Source organism: Sylvia atricapilla, chromosome 17 (assembly GCF_009819655.1).
Source record: "Sylvia atricapilla isolate bSylAtr1 chromosome 17, bSylAtr1.pri, whole genome shotgun sequence".
NCBI classification, from domain to species: Eukaryota; Metazoa; Chordata; class Aves; order Passeriformes; family Sylviidae; genus Sylvia; species Sylvia atricapilla.
In genome coordinates, this window is record NC_089156.1 from 8,804,624 (window position 1) to 8,830,992 (window position 26,369).

General features: G+C 46.1%; 2 protein-coding genes across 4 annotated transcripts in view; both read left to right on the plus strand.

Moving 5' to 3' along the window:
* The window catches only part of TTC28 (tetratricopeptide repeat domain 28), a 108,423-nt gene extending 102,590 nt beyond the window's left edge, over window positions 1-5,833 (plus strand). For all 3 annotated transcript variants that reach the window (XM_066331508.1, XM_066331505.1, XM_066331507.1), the window contains one exon: window positions 342-5,833. In XM_066331508.1, coding sequence (XP_066187605.1) covers window positions 342-1,963 — 1,622 coding nt within the window. In that variant the 3' untranslated portion in view covers window positions 1,964-5,833. The remainder of the gene's footprint in view (window positions 1-341) is intronic.
* Window positions 5,834-8,458: 2,625 nt separating this feature from the next.
* PITPNB (phosphatidylinositol transfer protein beta) lies at window positions 8,459-26,122 on the plus strand. Its single transcript, XM_066331509.1, has 11 exons — window positions 8,459-8,518; window positions 9,422-9,452; window positions 10,305-10,450; window positions 11,072-11,163; window positions 11,292-11,299; window positions 12,397-12,471; window positions 12,992-13,075; window positions 19,208-19,285; window positions 19,781-19,891; window positions 20,418-20,540; window positions 24,353-26,122. The coding sequence occupies exons 1-11, from the start codon at window positions 8,499-8,501 to the stop codon at window positions 24,401-24,403; spliced, it is 819 nt and encodes a 272-aa protein (XP_066187606.1). The 5' UTR covers window positions 8,459-8,498; the 3' UTR covers window positions 24,404-26,122.
* Window positions 26,123-26,369: the final 247 nt, after the last annotated feature.

Sequence of the window (26,369 nt, forward strand, 5' to 3'; positions counted from 1 at the left end):
CAGAGACTGGAGTAAATGTTATTTTTGTATGGGAAGGACTTGTCTGAGCAGAACCTGGAGATGGAGTCCAGCAGCTGGAGGACATATAACTCATTCTTTGTTTTGAGATGTAAAATGATAATGAACTTCCATCTAGGATACCTGGACAGAAGTTCTTGCCTGGACTGTGCACTTCTTTTTCCTTACCTGAGTAGTAGTTGGTTGTTCTGAGATAGCGTAGAGCCTGACTGCATGTTTTGTAGCATTTTCTCTTAATTCTGATAGAATGTTACCTGGTTTTGTTTGATTTTATGGTGTATCTAGGGGCATGTTTGTACATACTGTTGTCTTTTCTTTTTTAGATTCTACAGAGCTGCCCAAGCGCCTTAGTCTGGACAGTTCCTCATCACTGGAGTCACTGGCTTCTGCTCAGTCTGTTTCCAACCCTGTACCCCAGTATCAGAACCCTCCCTTCTCTCCTACCTGTCCAGACAGCATTGCCTCAGATGCCATTTCTGTGTACAGCCTGAGCTCCATTGCTTCTTCCATGAGCTTTGTTTCCAAGCCAGAGAACACGCTGGATGGGGCAGGACACAGAGGACGGCAGGATTATGAGAGGCCCAAGAATATCTATCCACACAGATCTGCAGCTCAGAGCCAGCTGTCACCACAAGCCACTGCAGCCAGCAAAGATGAGGAAGAGTATGAAGGTTTCTCTATAATCAGCAATGAGCCTTTGGCCAGTTACCAAGAAAACATAAAACCAAGATTTTCCCCTGATCACAAACAGCCCAAAACTAGTCAGAATGGAGGTATTAAAGTGTCCATCAACTCCAAAGGGAGCATAAGTACTCCAAATTCTCCTGTTAAAATGACTCTCATCCCCAGCCCAAATTCACCTTTCCAAAAAGTTGGGAAACTTGCAAGTTCTGACACTGGGGAATCTGACCAGTCCAGCACTGAGACCGACAGCACCGTCAAATCCCAGGAGGACAGTAATCCAAAGCTTGATCCGCAAGAGTTGGCCCAGAAAATTCTGGAGGAAACTCAGAGTCACCTCATTGCTGTTGAACGTCTTCAGAGAAGCAGCAGCCAGCTGAGCAAGAGCAACAGCTCCGAGGACGGGGCCGCCAGCCCGGCCGGCGTGTCCGCCTTCCGCTCCTCGGAGACCAGCGCCTTCAGCCGCCCGCTCAGCTCCAGCCACAGGAACCAGTCCTCACCTCTTGCAATTAAACCAAAGCCTCCAACGAGGAGTTCATCCCTTCAGAAGGTGAGCTCTGGCTACAACAGCCCCACGACGTCGGAGATGTCAAACAGAGAAGGCACAGGCCAGTACAGTGGGCAGCCGTCTCCAGGTTGTGATTCACATGGGTCTCTAACTGAGCAGCCTCCCTTTAAACTCAAGTACCCCAGCTCCCCTTATAGTGCTCACATTTCTAAATCACCCAGAAATATCTCTCCTAGCTCGGGCCATCAGTCTCCTGGTGGCAGCACTCCATCTCCTGCTCTTTCTTATTCCTCTGCTGGTTCTGCTCGCTCAAGCCCAGCTGATGCCCCAGACATAGACAAATTAAAATTGGCTGCCATCGATGAAAAAGTGCAAGCAATTCACAACTTAAAGATGTTCTGGCAAAGCACTCCCCACCACTCCACTGGCCCAATAAAGATTCTCCGAGGAGCTCCTGGAACAATGACTTCGAAGAAAGATGTCCTCAGCTTGCTCAATTTATCACCACGACACAGCAAAGAAGAAAGTGCAGAGAAGCTGGAACTGAAGGACCTGTCTCTTGGGCAACACCTTGCTGCTTCACCACAGAAGATCCCTCCAAATGGACACAGACACCCTGAAACCACAAATGCCATGACATCAGCTCATTCCTCTCCTGGCAACACTCTGGGAGCCGTGCGTCCCCTGAGGCTGCCAGCTGGGAATGGGTACAAATTTTTGTCACCGGGAAGATTTTTCCCTTCCTCCAAATGTTGAAATGTCCTGAGTACCAGCTGATAACTTAAAGTCTTGCTGATGTATTTGCTTCTGCCCACTTGCCTTTACCAAAACAGAACCAGCAGCTAAGCAGCCGTGGTCATGCCCTCAGCTGGCAGTGCCCAGGGATGGGACAGGCTGGCCTGCTGTCACTGTGGGGGCACACGGCCTCACACACATGGGTTTTTGTTTCCCTTATCAGGACCTTGGCCAGACTCACCTGATAACAGGTTTGTAGTATTCAGTATTTGTGCAGCAGCAGGTGCAAAGCATCTGGTTGTCTGTTTCTTAAATACCGGCTTTTAAGCCACCTCCTCGTATTTCTTAACCAGAAGTTTTCAAGCTGTCTTTTTGTACAGAAATTACACATATCAGGGGTTGGAGAGGAAAGGGAGAGGAGGCAGAACATTCCTGTGTACCACAAAGAACATAGGTACAAGTCTCTGCCTGGAGAAGGATGAGCCATTTACTCGACTGCTTTCAAAGGCTGACAGAGGAGAAGACCACACGCCTCTAGACACCTCTGCCAGGTTGGCCAAACCAGAAACTGCTGTCAGTAAAACGCCATAGCAGCAGGATCTGGCAGTTCTCTTGCATCATTTAGAGACTGGTGAAACAAAAACAAGAGGAGAGAGGTGCCCCATTCTAAAATCTGCATCTCAGGTAACTTTTTTAGAGGGAAAGCCCTCAGATGAGACTTTGCTGGTTGGTCTGCTCAAAGGAAATGTTTGGGATCTAACAAACCAGGCGACCCTGCAAGTGTGGTAGTGAGTGTGTGTCAGAGAGACAAGTTCTGGTTTTACTGAGTGCTCTGGTCTCTCTGGCACACCACATTGTGAGGGTGAACTTCTTATCCTGGCAAGTTTTGGGCAGTACTTACACCACTCTCTGCTCAGTGAGCACAGAAAAGGATTACAGATGCTGCAGCTCAGAACGTTATTTTGCAGTTCCACAGCAGGCAATAATGTGACATCAGTGTGTGTGATTGAGACATCACCAGGCCAAAAAAATCCCTCCTTGGTCCTGCTAAATCATTGCCAGGGCTCAGGGCAGGCAGGTCTGCGAACCTTTTCCCTGCTGTGGAGGCAGGTTTCCTTTGGAGCAGGTGTGGGAACAAGTTTCATTTGGAGCAGGTGTGCAGCTGTAAGCAGCTGTTGGTGCAGCTGGAGCCAGAACATGAGGCAGCAAGTGGAGGGGCTGGATGCAGAACCTGAGTGCCCTCTGACTTGTGGAGGAAAGGTGACCAACAACACCCCCAGGGCAATATGAGAGTCAGCTTCCCCAGGCTAGGTGGGGTTTAGGAGTTAGGGGCAGGCTGGAGATGGTTTCTGAGTGGCTGTGGAATGCAGTGATGTGATCAGGATCCCAGTGATCATTTACATGCACTGAAGCCGTGGGTGTGTGGCAAACATTGGCCCCGCCATGTGAGCTCAGATCCACACAAGGTATTCCCAGGCTGTGAAGTCAGAGCACTGTATCACCAAGGGTTTTGGTGTCTATTCTGCACTCCCAGAATTGCTGAGTGACTGAAGGCTAATCACTTCACCTCTCCGTGCCTCGTCTTCCCTTTCTATCTAAATGGGGATAGTAATACTTACCTACCTACCTCACAGAGGTGTTGTGAGGCTGAATTCATTAGGGCCTGAGTTTTAGCTGGATCTTAAAGTCAACTTCCAGTCTTGCAGCTGAATGGAGAGTGCAGGCAGCTCTGTGGACGTACCAGAGGTATGTTGCTGATGCAGAGAATTGTACTTAGCATGGCTGGATGCTCTTGTTGTAAACATGGATCTGATAATTTGTGGTTTTTCTTAGGGATCTTGGAGGAAAAGCATGATAACAGGGCAGAAAATTCAGTTCTGATATGGAAACATGAAAATGCTTAGGCTCAGCTTACTCATAGGGCATAATCAGATGCGTGCTGTGAGAATATTCTGGAGTCTGCTGGTTTCAGAATGTTTTCCTTTTTATCATTGCAAGAAATGAACTCAAACACTAAAGGCAAAGGATACTGGGCTGGGTTGTTACAGCCAGGTAACAGGAGAGGGAGGATCACCAAAGTTTTCAGTGCAGAGAGAAGGAGTAGTTGCCTACTCATACACAATGTAGCAGAACAGTTGAGTCAATCTGTTCAACTCATTATGATGCAAATTATTTGTCTGTACATGACATCTTCCTGTGATGGTTTGGTGCTAAACATCACCTTTGTGTCATTTGGCAGGAAAAATCAGAATAGTGGGCCAAAATGAGTCAGCACAGTGTCTGCCCCTTGTGGAGACAGTGGTGCTGTTGATCATGCCACTTGCTGTGGTCACAGGACTGCTGAGAGACTTCATGTGACCTGCTCTGTTTTCTAACCAGCATAAACTTTTTGAAACGACATCCCAGGAACACCCAGGATGGAAGTGGGCAGCTTTTTGTTTATAGCAACAGCAAATACTCCCTGTAGTGCTGCATAACACGCCAGAAATAAGCCTCTTTGTTGTAGTTTACTTCCATAACTAAAGGATCTTTTAACCTGTAAAAATTCTATGCTGCCATTTTGTTACAACCCATTTCTGTGCTCCAGCAGGTTTCATGCTGGCTTAAAGCTTTCAGACAGAGCTAAATTGGGGTGGGGGGTGTGGGGGAGTGGTTCTTCTGTTGTTTTTAAGGAGGGGGGAGCATTAGAAGCAGGGAAGGGTTCGGATGTAGAGAAAGTTCAGTATTTGGGGAATTTGATGTTGTATAAATATGGAAGGTGAGTGTCACTAGAACAAGTCTTTTGGGAAATAGGTCTCCGTTGACTTGGCACAGGTCACTTCCATTGGCTTGCCAGGAGCCATGAAATGCATGCTTACTCGTGGCTGGGAGACACTGCACACCTTGTCCCTCACTCCTCCACCTCCTGAATGAGAAACAACCCCTTTGTGAGGAAATAAAGAGTTTTATCAGGTTTGCCCAATACGTGGAGAAATTCAGGAAATGAAAATCACATGTTCTCCATTTGCTGTTAGAATTCCTTCTGTGGGTTTAATGCATTTGTCGTTGTTGTATTTGTGCATGGTACAAGTGACAACACTGCGTAATACAGTGAGCAATAACAATTAGGTATTAACCACTTTCACATTAAACCTGCCACATGCAACCATTCCCCAAGGCCATAGAATGTTTTGGTTTTGCCCTGTATGTTTTACTGTGTGAGATTTCAGAATTTTTTATTGACTGTCTTTAGCTCCAACTAAATGGGAACAGTAAACAACCCCTGTGATCAAAATCTAGTTTAATTTGATTTTGTTGGTTAGCCTGTACCTCTGGCCTGATATTGGTTTTCCTTCTGTGTAATTATACCTTACTGAAACAAGGAAAAAGGTGCTACACCCATGCATATCACTCTAGGCCATATTTTCTTTCATTAGGGCAAGCTCGTTCTGTGAACATCTCTTCCAAGTTGCAGAACAGATCCAGGGGCACAGAGGTGTCTGTGAATCTGTTAGGAAGCACTGGTAGTTTCAGCTGGATGGTGAAAATGGGTTTGAGCAGTTTTGGGTTCATTGCATTGCCATGCTGCCCAGCAGGGCTGCACGTGTGTGTGGACACTCGTCCCCTCAGCTGCAGAAGAGCACTGGAGACAGTGACCCAGAGAGGATGGTCAGCAGAGGCTTCCCAGCAGCAGCCCTTCAGCACTCGCTCTCCCTATGTGCAGTGTTAGCCATGTTTGGCCTCTACGGACTTTCTTTGTAAATGAAAACTCTGTTTCCAGACAGCATTAAACTTTTTATATTATGAAATTTACCATGTAAAAAGATTTTCATATTTTTATTGAAATTGCTAAGGCATTTGGCCTTTTCTTCTTTGTGATTTCAGTGTCTATTAAAGCATGAGTTCTCTCAGTGTCTCAGTCTCTTGATCTGGAAGGATGTTGGGGAAGGGTGGTTGTTGGCTCTGCCCACACCCAGCTCCCGTGTGACTGTCCCCTGTGGCAGAAACTCATGGCCACTCTCCTCAGCTCCCTCTGGAACTTTCCTCCCCTTTTTGTGCAGTGTTACTGTTACCGATGCTCATTGGAATGGCTTTTCCTTCTGACAGGTGGTGGGAGCACCAGTTATTTGCTTGTATCTCTTGTAGTCAGCAGCAAAAGGGCTGGGAGGAGTTCTGAGGGTCCTGAGACAACCCAGTGCTAAAGGGAGGAGAGACTCTCCCCACACCAAGCTGGAACTCGATGAATTAAATCTTCCTCCTCCCCCCATGTGAAAGGTGCCCTTGTACTGTGGGGGCGTGTTGGAGACATGAAACTAAACACACCAAGCTGTCCTGGGGCTGCAGGACCACACACTCTCCTCTGAGAGCAGCCAGGGCCACTGGCAGTGCTGGTGCTGCCACAGGGTGAGCCTGGGCTGGAGCCTTGCCATGAGGAGCAGCTCCTGAGGAAGCATCCCTCCTGTCCTGGGGCTGTGGTGGAGCTTTGTCTGTGCCAGCTCCGGGGTCAGCGGGATGTGGCCGCTTGTGCCACTGTCGTGTGTGGCAGGATGCAGCTGTAAACAGGGTCTGGGGACTGAGCAAACACCAAATGTTCTCCATATGGGGAAGGAGCAGCAGCAGGGACTGCACGCTGCCAGCGCCTTGAAAAACCAAATAAAGGAAAATCCTGAATGCTTGGGGAAAACAGGGACTGACAACCCCGTGCAGCTGTGCCCCAGCACAGCCCTGATCACTGCTGTGCCTCACAGCCAGTGCAAGGCCTGAGTCACATCCAAGGACTTCCATGGAAATGTGTGTCTGTAGGAACAGCCTGCTGGGGGATTCCTTACAGCCATTTCTGTGGGGGACGAAGGTTTGGCAACACTGAATTTTATCTGGATTTCTGTCCTTTGTGTAAATGCCTCCTTGGTTCTGGCTCCTGGCAGAGGAAATGTGGGGGATGGTGGCTCCAGGGAAAGGGGAACCAGGGGGCTGCAGAGAGGGTCACGGGTCACCTCTGGGGAACAGGATGCACCACTGGAACACGAGTGTGGAGCTTGTGGTTGGTTTTTTTCTTCCCAGTTTACCCGGTTTTGTGTTTATGTGTGCATTTCAAACAAAGGGAAAGCAAGTCTGCATGGCTGTGAAAAACATCTGGGGGAAAAATTGAAAGCTAATGCTTAGGAACTAGAAAGCAAATCAGTATATTAAAAATATATTATTTTAAATTAATCCTGCGGTTTTCCCTAAATTAGTTTTTGAGAACCTCGAAGTGGAAGTATGTTTCCTGGGTGCTTTGTTCTTAGGGCAACATTTTGCCACAGGATAACTTCCATTATTACGTAAACTGGGATAAAGCCAAATTCCACACACAGATCATGCCTTGGGTGGTTCCATCCCTCTGTTCCCCAACCAGGAGCCTGGGTAGAAGTTTTCCCTGTCACACTGTCCAGCACCCCTGAGGTAGCACTGGAATTCCTCTCCTCCAGGAGCAGCGTTGCAGGTTCCTCACAGCCTGGAAGGGCTCCATCTGGGGCTGATTTCAGCCTTCTTTCAATGTCTCTGAGTTTTTAGACTTGCAGACTCCTTTCATTTCGTATTTTTTAATGCCAGCTGAAGGTCGAAGCCCCAGCCTGGCTGAACCTTGTTTGAACCTTGTCAGGTCGTTATTAATCCCTGTCGTCCTTCTTGTGACTGCAATAGAGGCTAAAAAAAAAGTCTCACAAGAGGGCAGCATTGGCCGCGGAAACCGAGTCGGCTACGGATTTGATGTGGTTTTCTTTGCGTGGCAATACAGGGTTAACCCAGACTTGACTGGGATCCGCCGGTGAAGGATTTTGCTTGAAACGGACTGTAAATGGGAGTTTTACCTTCCCCGGTGGGACAGAGGCAGAGGACGGGGCCGGCAGCGCCAGAGTGGCGGTGCAGCCACGACAGCGACAGTGCCCAGGCCGGGAGCCGCACACGGTGCTCGGTGTGACACCGGAATCGCGGAACTGGGTACCCCGAAATTCATCAGCACTGCAGCTTCTCACTTCCCATGCGCTGGGAAGGCTGGGGGCGACCCCATTCGGCAACGGCGCCGGTCCGTGAGGGCCCCACACCGCGGAGCGGGCAAGCCGGGCTGGCCGACACCGGCCCGTCCCCGCCCGCAAGGCAGCGCGGAGGGTCCGTCCAGCTGCCGAGCACGGCCGAAACGGCCGGCACCGCACCCCAGACCGGCCCCCATCCCCAGCACCGTTCTCTTTCCCCGCTCCCTGCCCGGCCCCGCTCTCTGTTCCCGCTCTCTGGCCCCGATCTCAGACCCCGCTCCCCGCCGGGCCGGGCCCCTCACGCCCCTCACCGGCCCCTCGCGTGCGGCGCCCGGCGATGACGTCACCCAGCCGGCAGCGACGGGAGGGCGGATGCGCACCGGATCCGGCCCGGCGCGTTCTGATTGGCTGCTGGCGGGTGAGGTGTGCGCTCGCGGGAGCTGCGCGCTCTCGGATTGGCGGCGCCCGGCGCTTGCGCCCCTCCGGGCGAGGCGCGAGCGCGATTGGGCGCGCGGGCGGGGGCGGGGCCTGGCCGGGGAGCGGCGCGTGCGCGGAGCGGCGGGAAGATGGTGCTGATCAAGGAGTTGTGAGTGGGGGCGGCGGGGGAGCGCCGGGGGGGGGCCGGGGCTGAGGGGACCGGCACCGGGGCCGCCGGTACCGCTACAGCGACCGCCGCCGCCCCGCCCGGGCCGCGCCCCGACGGGTCTGCCCCGGCCGCGCCCGCCGCCGCCGGGGCCCGCCCGCGCCGCTCCTGCCGTGTGGCCCCGGGCTCGCCGCTTCCTGCGGGGCCGCTCCGCTCCTCCGTCACGGGAAAGGCCGTTCTCCGCCTGCAGCCAGAGCCGCGGCCCCGCACCGGCGGCTCCGCGAGCTCCATCCCGCGGGTCGTGCCGTGGGGCGGCGGCGGGGCCGCGGGGAATTTCCCCCGTGTTCCTCAGAAAGCGGCTCGGATGGAAGTGGCCACAGCCCCGGAGCGGGGCCGCAGCCCTTCCCTGTCCCGGTTCCCCGGTCTGGTGACGGCGGGAGCTCCACGCCACTGGGTGGATCTTTCCCTGGGGGGCTCCTGCCGGCAAACCACAAGCTGGTTTGGTTCTCTGTCCCTCCTTTTGGCTGCTAATTGCTTCAAAGTCCGATGACTGTAGCCCCAGTGGTAGTAAAGGTAGTGTGTGTAGGTTCAAAAGTTTATAAACAAATTTAGCATAACATAAAGTTATTATGACAGAGCTGGAAGTAGATTCCCAGATTTCCTGGCTCTTTTGTGCAGCTTGTGCCATCTTCCATTCCTTGTTTTTCCTTTTGTAATGTATTTGGCGTTGAACTTTGCTTGGGTTTGATGCATTATATCCAGAGCCTCTCTCTCAGAGAGGCTTGTGAAGAGAAAACTTGAATTGGCTCCTTTTGACACTTCTTTCTTGAATGTCTCTTTTCTATCTCTTATCTGCAGTGAAGTGTAATGATTCATTTTACTGAATTTTTTCTTTTCCTCTTTCAGCCGAGTGGTTTTACCTTGCTCAGTGCAAGAGGTATGTCCTGATCCTCCCTGCTTTATTCAGACTGAGGGCTGGGAGGGGATTTTGCATCAGAAATGTGACCAACCTGAGTCCAAACATGCCCTGTGCTGTAGCTGTGCTGGCAGAGATGAGTGCCACACGTGTGAGCCCTGTTCTGATCAAGGGATTTCCAAGGAAACAAATGCAACACAGGGTGTGGAGGTGTTCTGAGCCTTCCACTGGCACCAGTACAGCTGTGCCCTGTGGCAGCACTTTGCTGCTCATCCAGGACTGAGGGACTCTTAAGCCTTTTCCTGAAGCCACAAGTGTAGGAATTGTCTTCCCAGATCTGAAGCCAGTGATTCAGATGGCACTGAAGTACATTAAAATGAGAGCCATGATAGGATGTCTGTCCTGACAGGGTGTTGAATGTGCTTCTGAGGGAAACATGACACTTGTTCTGTAGTGTGTGTTTCCTGGGTCCTGTAAGGGCAGCATTTAGCTGGTTGGAAGTGTGGATTGGGAAGGCTCAGAGCTGGAAATCAGTCACTCCAAAATCTGTAAACCCAAAATTGATTTTTTTTTCTTGGTGCAGTGAAGAATGACAAGTACACTTAGCTCTTGGGATGGGAAAAATGAAGTCATGGTGTGCACCAAAGTGTTGGGTTGCTGTGGAACAACCTGGATGTAGGCGTGGTGTTTATGAGCTGAGACACATGTTGCCAAAAAGTTGTCAGAGTTCACTAAATACCTTTTATGTGGTGTATTTTGTTTTGCTGATAATCTTTGTTGCACTGCTGCATTGTCAGAGGAGCCAGCTAATTGTTTTAAATGTGTTAAAAGTTTTGGCCAACTTTGGTGCTGACATTTGTCTTCTCTCCTCAGTATCAAGTTGGGCAACTTTATTCTGTGGCAGAAGCAAGCAAAAACGAAACAGGAGGTGGAGAAGGAATTCAGGTCTTAAAAAACGAGCCTTACGAACAGGATGGTGAGAAGGGACAATATACTCACAAAATCTATCATTTAAAGAGGTGAGAAAAACCTTGATGTATGTTGTGGTCCCTTCGTATTTAGGAAGAAATGTTTAAAGTTGAGGGTAGCCTTCCATTGTTTGCTATTCTGGGACACTTGTGTGTGTTTTCCTGCCACTTTGTGATTTGCTGGATTGTGCATGAGTGATCTGGTGAGTGGGGAAATGTGAAATACAGTGGATTTAAAATATGTGGGTTACTTTTCTGGGATGCTGAAAGGATTGTGTGTGTTTGCTCTAGACAGGAGTCAGGGGTGAGTGGGACATAAAGTTCCTGCTGCAGGAGCTGTTTGCCAGGGAGCTGGAGGTGAGGGCTCTGTGCAGTGCTCTTCCTCAGCAGGTGTCTTTGCTGCTCTGCAAGAGGAGGGGTAGCACAGCTTTCCTCATGATCACACAGCTCACTCTCAATTACCTAATTACTACCTTTACCATTTTTTTCTTAATCATGCCGTGATCAGGAAGGGTTTTGAAGTTCCTGTGTATTTCACTACAGGTGACAAGGTTATATCATAACCCCTCAAATGCTTGAGTAGAATGTGCCTTTCTTATTGGAGTGTAAGAAACCAACAAGGAATTTCAGCTGGCAGGATTTTAAAGACATTGTCTGTGTTTGTTTTCCCAGTAAAGTCCCAGGGTTTGTAAGGATGATTGCTCCAGAAGGCTCCCTGGTGTTCCATGAGAAGGCCTGGAATGCATATCCCTATTGTAGAACAAGTGAGTCTCCCCAATATGTTTTCTTTTGTTGGTGTTTTTATATGTGAGACCTTTTAGAAACAATTGCATCCAATAATGCTCTGTGTTTTCTTTTCTTTTTCATTGCCTGTGTTTTCCAACGACACCAGTTGTGACAGTGAGTATTTGAAATCCTACCAGTCATATATTGGGGGTTTTTGGGATATATTTTGTATGTTATTACTATTACCATTTTCTTGCTAGGACTCTTGGTGTAGAGCTCCCTGTTACTTAATTTGTCTGCATGTGGCTATAATTAGAACTGTAATTTGTCAGAGAAATTATTTCAATTTCTACATCTTGTTTTATGCCTTTAGTTGCCATTACAGATGCATAATGTCTGTCCTGGTAAGACATAATGCTAAAAAAAGTGAGAGGGGAAAAGCAACATATCTGAGGCTTCTACACTCCTGAATGCAGGAAGAGCAGTGAAATGGAATCAGCCCCTGCCTGTCTGAAGTGCCATTGCTGTAAAATGAATTCCTGCCTCAGTTCAGATGGGGTAACTGGGAATCTAAATGGATCAATACAGCTCAGGATTTGAGTTTGGTTTTTTAGGATGCATGAGAGGCACATCATGAAGGTTTTAATGCCGTTTTACATGTTTTGGTGACCTGTTTACTAAAACCTTATTAGTTAAATGTTAAACTGCTTTATCTGCTCACTTGCAAACATGATGTAGATTGTTACCATGTGAATGTGACACAAGGAGTAACAAGTGAGTTTGAGTTGTTGAGCTTGACTCATACCAATACCTGTGCCCTCTCACTTCTGGATCAGCAGGGCTCTGTCATTGTCTTTAGATGTACAATTTGGTGGCAGCTGGACTATTATGATTCAGCTTTATGATTTTAATTGTGTTGTACAGTAACATCTAACTGCTGGATTAATAATTTGAAAATTACTTGAACATTGAGGTAAAGAACTTCAGGGTTGAGGAAGCAGGAAAGCAAATGGCAAAGTTATTTCTATTGGTGTGCACAGGTAGAGTGGATTTCTTAAACATGAGTGGTTTTCATTTAGTAGTCACTGCTCTAGTTCAAGATTATCATGTACCTATTTCTGTGTGTAGGTAAGGGGGTGTTTCTCTGGTAATTTCAGTAGATTGTGCTGCTAGTCAGGGATTAGTAGTGTCTTGTATGCAGGTAACATTTGTCTAAACTTAGAGCAGAGAGGTGTAATCAGACTTCTGCTTTTTGCTTTTAATTCTCGCAGAATGAATACATGAAAGATGACTTCTTCATAAAAATTGAGACCTGGCATAAACCAGATTTGGGAACAACAGAGAACGTGAGTTGTGCTTTGGATACCAAGCCTTAGTGCAATTGTACAATTAATATAGATAAAATATGTTATACATGGTGATGGTGGATAATTGCTGCATAAAGTCAATGCCTGAGCAGTGAGTAAAGCAAGAAGAGCATTTTTCAGATCTTGCAGGATGGTTAGGATGTCTCATCTAAGGAGATCCAGGCAGAGGATTATGGAATTGGTAATGGTTCTAATTAGGGCTTGGTTTCATTAGTACTAACAAATGTGACAGATGAATACAGCCTAATCTTAAATCCAGGTTTCCTGAATGCACAAGAAGTGAAGGTTTTGTGCTGGTTTAAAATTGATTAGTGAGTGAACTAAACTGTTATTGTGGAGATCATTCCCTTTGAGAAAGGCAGAGGAGGAAAGGGTAGGATTGGAGAATGCTGCCTTTAAAAAAACTCCCTGGCACACACATGTACTGCACAAGGTGCATCTCTGTGGAATTCCCAGCATGGGAATAATTCCTTCTTTGTTGTTGTTTCTTTTTTTGCAGGTGCACAATTTAGATCCAAACACATGGAAGAGTGTTGAGGTTGTCCATATTGACATTGCAGATAGAACCCAAGTAGAACCAGGAGTAAGTAAATGCTCTGCTCTTGTGACTGGGATGTAGCATGCAGCTGATTCCACTTGTGCTTTCTGTTGATACTGAATCAGCTAAAATGGTGTGGATTTCACCTGACAGAGACACAAAGAGTGTCTTGAACAGAACCATTCATTTATGTGTCTGCCTTACTCCTTTGGTTTTATTACTGCTGGTTCTTTCTGCACATCTGGATCTGCTGGGGCTGTTGCCTGGTTTGTTAAATTGTAACAGCTGGACTGTTGGAAGTGTAATATTTTATGGACAGTAGGGAAATGGTAGGCACTAATATGGGGACTGTTTGCACAATCAGTTTGTCTTGGTTTTGTGCAAGAAGAGGCTCTTTATACTGTTTAACTGTTATTTTCTGTAAGTAGATACCTGGATATCCTACATTCTGGGGAGAGGATTTCTTTGGAACTATTTTCAGTACATAATCCTCTTTTTTCTTATGTGTATTAGACCTACAGAGTACCAAAACTGAGAGCAGAGTGGTCTCATCCAGAGTCTTAAGTCTCTTCTGACGTTTCTACATCTCTCTTCCCTTCTTACAAACTTTTAACACCATTTCCACTTTTAGCAAATATTTTAGCAGATATTTGCAGATTCAAACTCACAGTATAGCCCATTTTTGTGTAGGAGTACTTGAGATTGATTTTCACCATGTGATTGAACTTTTTGTTCCTGTTTCATCCCCCAGAAACTCCGTTTTGCTAAGCCCTGACTTCATTAACCAAAGCCTGGCTTTGTGATTAAACTCTTAGCAGACACTGGTAACTCTGAGCTACCTGCAGACTGACATCTTTGCTATTTACCTGTTTTCCCCTTCTGGGGTTAGACATCAGGAATTTTCTGGGACCCACACTTGGAGTCCCTTCTGTTATAAAAGTCTGCAGTTTCTGGCCTTTGTCTTCTCTCTTTTCACTTCTTAGGACTTCAGGAGAGACAATTTCTATTTGTGCTGATATCTTTATCAAATTTAGGCAATGGAACTTGATTTTTTTTCCCTTGAAGTTCAGCTACATCATAACAAAATTGCCAAGACTGACTTGCTGGCTTGTGCCTTCAGAGAAGGATATTTGCCTTGGAAAGTAAATCTCCCTGACAGAAGCATACCCTGTGTTCTGTTTGTCCAGATGTTCTTTTTCTGCACTTTCTTCATCTTTGTTCAGTGATATTCAAGAAATCACCAGTTCACTCTGTGAGGTAGTGTCTGAAATCATGTGCTTTGTATGGTTTTGGATTTTTTTTTTTTTGTTATGAAGCTTGTTTGGAAATTATCATTTCAGGTGACTGGGTGAGTTTTTTTGTTCTGCTCCATTTTTTGGGGGAAAGAAATTATCAATGTTGTCAAAGGAAAGGTTTTTTTGTGCGTTTATCTTCTCAAACATAGTTTTACCTGGAAAAGCAGCTCAGATGTATGACCTCAGGTAACAGTAGAACTGAAAGAATGGAGCTGCATCTATAAAATCCAGCAAAGTTGAAAAAGTTTCCATGTATTCAAGTTGTATCATCTTGTTCTATAAATGAACGTCTTCCACCCTCCTGTGGTGCTGCATTTACTTTAGTTTCAGAGCTACAATCAGCATAAATATGAAAATAGAATTTTTTAAGCTACTGATGGCATGCATGTGCTGACTCGTGCTCATTTAAGTATGTATAGAAGTAATTTGGGTGACAGCTGTGACTTTGTTTAGATACACATTTAACCCTGCCTTCTCTTAATCACCTCCAGCATGCAGTCTGTGTCACTTAATTTTGTTTGTATATAAAAGTGACTTCCCAGGAGAGAAAGACCTTTTAAAGTGTAAGCAGAAATGAGCACTCGATTAACATCAGAGTAGGCTGTGGTTTTGGAAACAATTTGTAGAGAAGTAGAGTCTAGTGAAAACAAATTGAAATCAGGTTTATAGCTATTTTGGTACAATGAAGACATTAAATGTCTTGTTTAGGTCATGGTGGATCTTTATTGCTTGAAAGAAAGTTTTAAAATCACAATTTTGTACAAATCAGTCAGATTACACATGCCTTAAGAGTTTGGGTTTCTGTGTGCTGTCCATTTTTCTACAGTTTGAGGAAATATATAGGAACATAGGAATTGTTCTGCTGTAGTCTGTAAGGAAGTGTTAAAAGATTCTCAGGTTACAGAGCTTAATAGGTGGATCTCTTCCATTTCAGACTTACTTTATCATGATAGGCAACTAAACAGCTCCATGTTATTAGTGCTGAACCTTGGAATCATCATGCAGTGGCACATCCCATGGGACAGCCTATCTGTGTACAAATATGATGTGCTTTTAGTTTTATGCCCTTCTTCTCATCCTGCCCTGGGTGTTTATAAATATTCATCTCTTCCAACCTCGTTCCTAGAGACCTTTAACCACGATGTGAGTCCGTGATAACCAGGCTGATTTGTCTTTTGAACCTTGGCATCCTTTCAAAGGTGATCTCAGGCAGTGGTTCCCCTGATAGCTGTGCTGTAGCTGCAGGACTCTTCAGGAGATGGGAGTGTGATTGCAAGACATTTTTTATTAAAAGCCATTTAGCTGAACCTACCTAAAACACACGAGTGCTTGTCACAGTGGTGCTGGTGACTCTTTCAGTGATAAGATAATCATGCACTGAGTTGGGAGTGTGACATACTTGGATAGACCTGATTTTGGTCTTCTGTTGTGCTGTGAATGAGCACTCACAGAGCTGTGGATGGTGTTGGAGGGAAGTGCTGGTAGGTGCTTCCTTCTACAGGATCTATTTGTGAGTTTTTTGTTCCATAACATCAGTAGTATGTACATTGTCTTGCTTAAAACACTAATACAACCCTGAGCTGGAAAGCCAGAATTTGTGTCCACCTACCTAGTTAGTGTCATGCCACTCCATATTCAGTTCCATTTTCACAAGTTTGCAGATCAATAATCAGACTTGTGTAATTTTCCTGGTAGCTTCTAGAAGTTTTCTTAAAAAACATTCTGTCCTGAATATGTGCACTGAATTTTTATACCAATTGATAGTGAACCATGAGTTCTCAGGAGCACTGTTACCACTTTGAGCAGTTCTAAAGACTGAGAATGAGAATTGTAAAGAAGTGTCCAGGTTCTGGGTTTGTTGTGATGTTGCTTTATTGTATGTGGTTCACAGTCTCTAAATCGTTGTTTATAATAGATGGTTGCATTCATGCATATTATATTGAGAATATGAGCAGAAACTGCCTGTGAAATGGTATTTGTGTATTTCTTTGAAATGGTTTTGCTCCTCTGTCTTGTTATGCTGCTCCAGGCTGATGTTTGCCTGTCTGGCTTTTCAGAGTGCTTCAGGGGTTTGAGCTGTAATATTTGCTCCAGCAGCTGCCTGTTTTTCTTCCTAAGAAGGACTTGTTGTTGTCAGGAGTTAAGCTCTTGCTGCACAGATATTTTCCTTAAACTCTGCAAAGAACTGCTGTTTATTTGTACTTTGGCTCTAGTCCAGTCTTCTTCCCTGCGTGCTTTTAGGATTTGTGTGTAGAGAAGAGTTCCTACAACGCTCTCCTGTCCATCTAGGCTTTAGTCTATAAAGGGTTTTTCCTGTCCTTAACAGGATTTGGGGTGACTAAGTTCTAAAAGGTCTTGGTTCCAAGCTTCTGTCTCTAGCCTAGAAAACTTTACCCTGATTCATCTATTTTCTTGGAATTTCTCTTTTCACTCCTACTCGCAGATAACATTTTTCTTCCCCAGTGTTTCCAGCTGTGGTTATTTTTGTGTGGGTCCTAAATGCAAGAGCACAGTTGCCTTTTACCAGTGTCCCTGTGCACTGGGAGATAGGATGGCAGGTAACAGCATCGTGTGGACTTGAGTGTCCCTGGGCTATCCAGACAAATCATTCCACTCCATAGACCAGGCAGATCAAGGCTGCACATGTAGCTCAGTTTAAATGCCTCATGCCTCACACCACTACAGTGAGCTCTGCCTTGGCAGGATGTTCACACAGTGAAAATAAATTCAGGGTTGTCTCAATGCAGTACCTGGTTTTATTTATAAAACTGGCACTGAGATGTGGAATTCTTGTGTTTGTGTTTGGCACGTTCCTGCCCCAAACCAGCAGCAGTTCTGCCAGCAATTAGTTACTAGAGCAAAATTGTTTATCCATTGCTATAGCTTGATTCACTACAGTGTCTTCTATCCAGTGGTGGAGTGTAATTTTTAGAAGGCAGTCATGATCAGTAATTTAAAACATTCAGTGTATTTCTGTGAGAACATTTTGCTGTAGTATTTGCATAGGTATCTTAAAGATGATTTAATTGTGAAGAGGGTGACTCTTTTTCCACACAAGGATTGTTAAAAAATTATTTTTGGAAAGTGTGTCACACCGAGCCTCCAGGACAATGCAGAACCTGAGGATTCCAGTGGATTGCATCTGTCCAAGTTATTTGGAAATAACTTGTGAGGTGAGAAGTTGGTCTCAGACACAGCCAGAGGCTTTGGCTCAGTGCTGTGCTCAGTGCAGCAGGAGGGGACTCAGGGACTCGTGTGCTGCTGGGTATTTTTTATTTTGATGTCTCTGGAAAGGACATCTGCTTTATTACAGTAAAATCATAGATAAATGGGTTTCACTAAAATTCTGGTGACAAAGATGGCTTGTAGTCTTCTGCAATTATAATAATTCAAAGCTTTAAATGTTTAAGTGTTGCTGTGCAGTGCTAATGCTGGTTCCTCAGGCTCTGAGGCAGGGCAAGGCTTGTGGAGCACTGTGGCAGCCCCTGCTGAGGCTGGCTGAATGTTGTGTGGGTTCTTCAAACTAGAATGTTGTTTCAGCTTAGAGGGAGAACTAGAGGAGAGTCCTGGTTTGTGGAAGTTCGTAAAAAACTGATTAGCAGTGGGATTGAAATGTCTTCACTTATTTGGCTGCTTCTAGGAGATATCTGCTCACTTCCTAAAGTATATGTTTGAGTCCTCAATATGGAAGTTTGTCTGAACTCCTAGTAATGTTTTCTAGATAATTTAGGGTTTCTTCAGCCTATTTTAATATGCAGTGTAGATAGGTATGTTAAAGGAACTGGGAACAATGGGAGAAGATTGGGGAGAAGAAAGTGTAACAGCTGATGTTCTGTAAGTCAAATCGGATTCCTCTGGGAGGACTTCCTGGATTTTTCGGCTCCATTTGGCTGGCAATAGGTTTTTGTAAATCTCAGAATGTCTGTGAAAGCAAGCATTAACAGTTAATACATGTAGCCTTGCTTTATGGATTCAGAATTTAGTCTAAAAGTATCCTTTGTTGCTCTGTGCTGATGGAAGAACCTGGAGCTGAAAACTGATGTGGCCTCAGTAGCCAGGAGCTGCTTCTCTTGGAGGTGTTTCTTTCACTCCGTGCAGATTTTGGCTTCACTGAAACTTTGTTTAAAAATGAGACCTTAAACTCTGCTAAACTTTCTTGGGCTTTTCTGTAGCACCTATCAAGCATTTGTTCTGCTTTGAAGCAACTTAAATTGTTACAGTTGGGTTGTGTGGGTGCAATGGTAATCTCAGATAATTTTTTGTACACAGTATAAACCTTAGTTACTTTCACTGAGCCCAGAGTTTTTAATCCTTTCCTATTTTCTGTGACAACATCTTTATCAAATAATCATTTTCATACCCCTCATCAGTAAAATTCAGTAAATCCATCTGTTGGAAGCATTTGTCCCTTTCAGCTCTATACCCATTGGCTTTCCCCCCATGCACAGGGAGTGAGCAGAGCTGTCCACAAGTGGGGCAGCACCAGGTGGGCTCTGCCCCTGGCTCAGGCTGGGATCTCAGAGTTTCTGACTGTGTAAGGGAGTTCTTCTGCCTCTTGCTGTCCTCTTCTGCCTCCCCAGCCGTGGCCATGTGTTGCAGCCTGAATAGCTTTAGCATGCTGGTTGCTGAATTATTGCCTTCTCCTCCTCTCAGGGGTCACAGACCCAGTGGGACAGTGCAGATGTCACTGTGCACAGCACAGGGCAGCTCTGGCCTGCAGCAGCCCTGGAGGGCTGTCGTGTTGGGAGCAGGTGTCATGGAGCCATGGAGTCAGCCTGGCAGCACTCAGGGAATTGTTCTTGCAGCCATGAGCAGAAACTTAACACAGTGGGATATTGAATCTGGTGGTGTTTTCTGACTCTCAGAGTGTTTTATATTACAGGACTACAAAGCTGATGAAGATCCTGCGTTATTCCAGTCAGTTAAGACGAAGAGAGGACCTCTGGGGCCAAACTGGAAGGTACTAGGAGCTGTTGTTACAGCCTTATGAAGTCTTTATCAGCAGAAAAATGAAGCTTATGGTTCCTGCAGAACTTGGCTCAGCTCCAGTTGAGGAACAAATTTCCTGTGGCCCAGCACAACCTTCCATGTGACACTCCAGTGACACCTCAGGAGCAGCACAGGGCTTGGCAGTACCCCCTGCCAGCCATCAGAGTCTATCCCAGGAGGGAATGGTGTGTGCCACACCAGACATCCCCACAGGAATTGAGCAGTGCTGTGCCCTGCAGTGAAACACAGGGAATCTGTCAGGAGCAACCCCAAGTTACTGATTAGAATGTTGCTTTTCTGTAACAATGCTTAGAATTATTTTACTGTCATAACAGCATAGTTAAATTTAATTAATTGACTGTAAAATAATTATATTATTTGTCATTCTAACGCACTAATTAGAATTATAATTTCTAATAATTAAACTTCTAAGTATTAAAACTTCTTTTCTGTTATCCCCAAACAGAAGGAATTAGCAACTGATGAGGAGTGTCCCAAAATGTGTGCTTATAAATTGGTGACCATCAAATTTAAGTGGTGGGGACTGCAGAACAAAGTCGAAAACTTTATACAGAAGGTAAGTACTTCTGCCTTTTGGGGCTGTGTTGATGTGGGGATTTGAGCAGGAACAATGGTGCAGTTTCCTATTGCTCACAGCCAGGGAATTCCTGTCCATTTCCCCCACCAGTGAAACCATTTGTGTCTTGGTTTGCTGAAGTGAGGCTTCACTGGTATTACCAGAACAATTCTCTAAGGAAAAATAGCAAAGTCTTCAGGAAGTGGCTGTTCTGGTTTGGCTGCTGCCACCTTGGAATTAGAACAGATTTTAACAACATTCTTCATAATTCTCAAGTAATGCGAATGGCTGAACTTTCAAGAAACTCTTTTTCTGATAGTGAAATTTGTTCATTTTTTTGATGTTAAAGCATTTGAGAAATGAGGTGAATTTAAATTGGATCCAGAGGTGTGAGGTGCTGAATCCGTAGCAGTGTGAAGCAGCACTCACTTGAAGATTTTAACTCTTCAAACTGAGCAGCAGCTATCACTTCACCAGCTTTTAGCATATCCTGCCTGTGATCTAATGCTTGTTTATCTTCTTAAAGCAAGAAAAAAGGATATTTACCAACTTCCACCGCCAGCTGTTCTGTTGGATTGACAAGTGGATTGAACTGACTATGGAGGACATCAGGAGGATGGAGGATGAAACCCAGAAGGAGCTGGAAGCGGTAAGAAAGCTTTTTTTTTCTTTTTGAGATGTGTGTGCTTCTACCTGCAGATCTGTCTGTGCAGAAGCTGAGGCAAGTTGTGTGGTGTCCACGCCTGTGTGTGTGTTTGTACCTCTGATGTCTGCAGGATGTCTGCCTCTGTGTTTATGGCACCACACCCATTGCACAAAGTCCCATTCAGGGCCCTTTTGTTGCTTGTTGGTCGGAAGTCAAAGCCGTCACTGTCTGTTCCATCACCTGTCTTGCTTTGTTTCATTTCTAGTCCTCACTAGATCTGATAACTTTCTCTTCAGGCATGTTTTCAAGCAAGTTTGTCACCTGTTCCACTTCTGATTAGCACACTAAAACAAAGTCTTACTTCCAAAAAGAAAGTCAGTAAAATAGCTGAGATCATTTCAGTTTGCCTGTTTTAGTGGCTATGAGGACCAAATCTGTGGCCTGATATTTGGGAGAAAGCTCAGACTTAGGGCACTGCCACTGCTCTCTCCATTCAGAGGTAGAGAACCACCCTAGGTTGGGAAGGAAACCTTCCTCTGTAGAGTCCAGAACATGGCCTTTGGCATGAACCTTTCCCATGTTAAATCCCACTTTTTGGCATTTTTGCAGTTCTTGGATTTGCATTGTATTTCCTTCCCGTTCTGACAATTGCTTCATGCCTCAAACCACAGTCAGGTTACCCAGACAGTTCCAGTGTTTTGATTTCTCCAAGACACAATGTGTCTTCAGCTACAACTTGCTGTTTGCATGGTTTGACCCATTCCAGACACCTGTAACCTGGTTGCCCGAGGCTTCAGACCAGCTGTGGACAGGGGCCCTGTGATACATTCCATGGGCTGTGCCTGGTGCATCTTTACTCTTGGTTCCAAACCAGCTGCAGCTCCTCCCTCCCCACTCCTGCTCTCCAGGGACTTTCCAAACAGCGTGGAACACCCTGTGTTGTGTAGGGATGCTTCCTGGGTTTGGAAGAAGCATTTCTTCATGGTCCTGTGCTGAGCTGTAGCACCAAATGCTCTTTTCCCGTAAGTTGAAGGGTTTGGGTCAGCAGCCCCAGAATGAGCTTTGAACAAGATTGGTGTTCACCACCTCCTGCAGATCTTTTGCTGTCTCACGAGCATTTGGGTATTTTTGGCAGTTGTTCTCTCAAATCACGAGGGTTTCTCCTTCAATTGTAATTTATGCCTGATCCTGTTCCCAGGTGTCTGTGGAGGAGGAAGCGTAACAGCTCTCCTCTCTAAACTGATGTTTGCCAGAAGGGTTCCCTTTTCCACATCCATAGTTCTTCCTTGGACTGAAACAGACTTTATCCAGTTTCCCTAGCAAGGGTAGTGACAGTGAGGAGTGCACACTAGATGTGTGCTGGAGAGAGGCAGCAGAACCTGACACACCTGTGTGCATGATGAAATTGTTCCTTTGTGTCTCTGTGGATGTTTTGTTTCACATTTCTCACTGGTAAGTAGCTCCTTTTAAATATCTTTTCCAAAGTATTTGCTGCTCTTTTAGTTCTTACCTTAAGCCAAGCCCAGTTTGCACGTCTCTGGGTGTAACATTTATCCTCACTCTTAAACATCAAACATATTTACTTACTATCTTCTCATTTTGTGAAAGCAAATTGGTTTTTTGCAAATAGCTTGTTGTGTAAGATGTTAGTGTCAGGAATATGTGTATTGTTGAAAAAGTTGGGTTGTTTTGGTTTCTTTGGGTTTGTTTGTGGTTTTTTTTTTTTTTTTTTTTTTTTTTTTCCCCACAAGATAAATGTGTGATGTTACACTAACCCAGATTTCTGTGGATATTGTGAAATGTGAGAGGAGTGGGGACCTACTGTCTTGGGGTTTTTTCAGTTGTTGCACGTGGGGTATCTACAAACACCTATAAATTATGTAATTTCCATAGGTTTGTGGTGCAGTGCCTTAAACAACCTAAGGGCAAAAAAGTCACTGCCAAATAATATGAATTCTAGTTTTATCTAAAATAATTTGTCATCTGGTTTCATATTAAGCTACTCCATCCACTGTGCTCACCCCAGTAACTGCCATTACATCCCCAGTACACCACAAAGTGTGTTTTATGGCCAGGACCTCTGGGAAGTGAGTGCTCAGTGTGACACGGATATGTCCATGCCCCTGTCCCTGCAGGGTGGTCAGGAATGGACAGGGCTGCCCTAGGCTGTGATGCTGAGAGCCAAACCAGGCACAAAGCAGGGCTGGCAGTGCATGTTCTTCCCCACACAGTGTCCTGGTACTCTTCCCCTTCTCATGAACACCCTTTCTTCCTTCTGCTCTGAGCTGTTCTTTCTCTGGGTTCTGTGCGCATTCCAGTTCTTTTGTTGCTCCTGTGCTTCATCTTCAGTCGATTTTTATAGTCAGGATCTCTGCTTTTGTTACTTTCTGTTACTCTCTGATTCCTCATCAGTTTTCTTCCAGAGTTCCTCTGTCCCAGTTCATCTTTTTCTCACTGTTTATGTTTCCCTTGGTGGATTCTGTCTCTGGCTGCTGGAGATGAGAAGCACCTCTGCTCCATGAAACATGCATTAGCTCATCAGTGCAGAGTAGGAAAGCATCTGGTCCAGCCAAAGCCCTGTGACCAACCTCTCTCATGCCCATGTGAGGGTAGAGATGCCACGCTGGGTATTCTGAGCAGTGATTCCATGTTGGAGCATCGTGGGCTTAGTAAAAATTCAAGCAGCATTGTTTACAGCTGCTCTCCAGTTCCCAGGTCTCCTTGCCAAAATGAAATACCATACCATGGCCAAACCCCCTGAGCTATAGCTGGTCCTGGCCCTGGCCCTGGCCAAGGAGAAGCTGATCCTGGCCCTGCAGGTCATTCCTTCTGTCATACTAACCACGGCGTGACAGGTTCTGTGTGTGGAGCTCACGTTTTATTTCACTTCAGATGCGTAAGAAGGGTTCCGTTCGAGGCACTTTGGCTGCGGACGTCTAGAGGAGTTCTCTGTAGGTTCTGAGGCAAAGCAAGCTGTGTAAGTCAACTGCTGGATGGAAAAGGAGAAGAGGGATTAATGTTCTTTTGGATGGGAATTGCTAGCAGAATTCATCTTAATGTCCACATAACCCATGTGGGCCTGAGCTTCCTCCTGCTCGGTAGTGGTGTGGTGATCAGCAGGTGGGACTGGCCCTCAGTGCCCAGGACACACCAGATGGGCACTGATGGAGGCATTAAGGCTGGGAGCAGAATTCCTGCAGTGTTGGCCACCTGCCCTGGTGCCTGGTGCTCACCCAGTGCAGGCACCCGAGGTGTGGGATGTGCTGCTGTTGTGGCAATGGCGCTGAGCCCTGGCGCCCGCCCCTTCTGGGCACAGTCAGACATGCCAGCATGGCTTTGCTGCACACACAGGAGCAAAGTGAGCTCTGGGCTTGGTCCTTGTCACTTAGGGAAGCTGTGGAGTGTCACCTTCCAAACACGATTCGTTCTTGAAATCCTGTTCCACCCGGTCTTTGTAGACACTAAACTGTGTCAGAACCGTTACTGCAGGAGCAGCTTCTCCAGGAGTGACAGGCTCTTGGTGCTTGTGCCCAGCAGCCTTGCTGCTGTCCTCACAGGGACTGTTGTAACATCCCAGCCCCAGGGTGCCACATCCCACCGATCTGTGTGGGCTCCCCAGTGAGGGGAGCTGGTCCTACCCAAGGACAGCTCCCGCTGAGATTCCCTCAGGAGCCGGCATTGCTTTGGTGTGACTCTCAGTCCCGGCGGTGTTCTGAGGCCCTGTCCTGCTTTTCCCTGGAGATAATCTCCCTGCCTGTTCGGAGCTCTGTGTGAAGAAGCTGCTAATGCAGGAATTGCCCTTCCTCTCTCCACAGCTGCGTAACCAAGGCCAGGTGAGAGGAACGAGTGCTGCCAATGACGAGTGACGCCGGACGGACGCCGATGCCGGATCTTGGCTGTGTGTGTGGGTGCATGACTCTGTATATAACTACACACACACATGCAGACAGAAGGGGTGGTTACAGTGTCTCTGGGTGCTATACCTGTCCTAGCAAAGATTCCAAGGAAACTGCTTTCATTATGTATACCCCAAGCAAATAAAAAAAAATCAACTGAGTAGTGTCATTTAAAGGATGAATTTTGCTAACTGGTATGTTTATGAATGTCAATACTGGACCAATTTCTGCCCTACTTGTTTTTCTCTCCTGTCCAAGTCACTCTTGCTCTAACTCGCCCATCTCTCATTGTAAAGGAACACTCAAACAAGTTAATTTCAGTTTTATGTCTTCCCTATGTGATGAGTTTTTGGAATAGGAACAATGAATGTATTTATAGCTATTTATTTCTGGATTGTCATTATCCTCTAGTCAAATCAGAAAAAAAAAATCTGTTAGTGGAAATTGGAAGACTTTTACTGTTGAATAAGTTTAACCCAAACTTTACCCACTCACTGATTTAAAAGGAAAAAAATCATGTTTTATTGGACTTTTGTACATTGAAATGCTAACAGTTTTCTTCATTAAAATTGGCAAGATTAAGGAAAAATGGCTTGTGATTCATAAAGTAATTTGTAACTTGAAATTTTCCAGAAGCTGCTTTTTAGACAAGTCCACTGACAGTACCTGTGGAACATTTTCCAGTTTATCTTAGGCTGGGCAGTGAGAACAGGGTCAACTTTTCTTCCCTCCGGGAATATTCCTGCCAGTGCAGTGGCTGTTTTCGAGAGCTTCCCTTTAGAAGCCATGGAAGCATTCTGGATTTCACACACAGCAATGGAATATAATTGTGATTTTAGCTGTTTTCATGTTGGAAATACACTTTGGGAGATGTAGACTTTCAGATATGGTGACAGTTTCAGTTGTAGCCCCTGACGTGTTTCCCTGCTGTCTGTGAGGGGCTGATGTGTGGGAGCCCCTGGGATAACAAATGTCTCCTGTAGGAAACTCCATAGGGAAAAGGTCTTCAGCATGTTTAAGGAACTATTCAGAGCAAATAACAGGGGGACATTATCCTAATGCTTGTTAGATCAAAGAAAAAGTATTTTTAAAAGCACTAGTTAGATAAAGATCTATTAATGCCTGGTTTCCTCCCAGCACTCTTGGCAGGGGAAGCCTTGCCTGACTTCCCAGGAGGGATCTGATTTCTGTTGCCATCCGTGACAAAAGATTTCTGCACTGGCAGCAGGGGCCAGGTGTGCTGTGCACCTTGTCCTGGTGCTGTGCAGGCTGGCACTGCCACACCTGCCTGGTGCTGGTGCCTCACCTGGGCACTGCACCCACCTTCCAGCCCCACAGGGATGTGTTTTTATTTCCTTTCTGGGTTAGTTCAGTGGTTATTTGTCCTGTACCACCAGGAGGTTGGCGTGGTTTATGCAGAGACATGACACACACACACAGGTCGTTGAAGTACCCCTGGAACCAAGGGCTCAGGTCTCCTCAGTGCTGGAGTTTGTGTCCTGCCATTGTTAATGTGTTGCAAGGCAGAGGGAAAGGGGCCCTGTGACTTCCATGGATTTGGACTAGTTGTGAAAATTTGAGAGAATCTTGTAGTGAATGTACAATGTTTAGTTTCCTTTGGCAGTCTCTGGTGCGACTGACAAGTAAAGCAGGCAATGAAATTTAATTAAATAAATTTGATCATAAAAAGCTCTGTCTCTTATCTCAGGCACTCACAATTTGTTCCTGAGCTGGTGCTGTTTGGGGTCCCAAAGGCTGCTCTCTCCTGGGTGCTCTGGGGCTGGGTTTGGGATTTCAGGCTGAGCAGCACCTGGAACCTTGACACTCCTAAGCAGCGAGGGCTCTGTGCTGTGGCTGCTGTGACAGAGGTGGCACCAGGCAGAGGAGGTTCCGAGGGGCTTCTGGGTGTCCCTCCCTGGCTGCTCCTGTTCCTGTT

Bases quoted from the DNA above. Each gene is read 5' to 3' on its own strand.
- PITPNB (XM_066331509.1), top strand. From the start codon at position 8,499: ATGGTGCTGATCAAGGAGTT. The intron at 9,453-10,304 runs GTATGTCCTGAT...TTCTCTCCTCAG, and splicing joins TACCTTGCTCAGTGCAAGAG to TATCAAGTTGGGCAACTTTA. The intron at 19,286-19,780 runs GTACTAGGAGCT...ATCCCCAAACAG, and splicing joins CTCTGGGGCCAAACTGGAAG to AAGGAATTAGCAACTGATGA.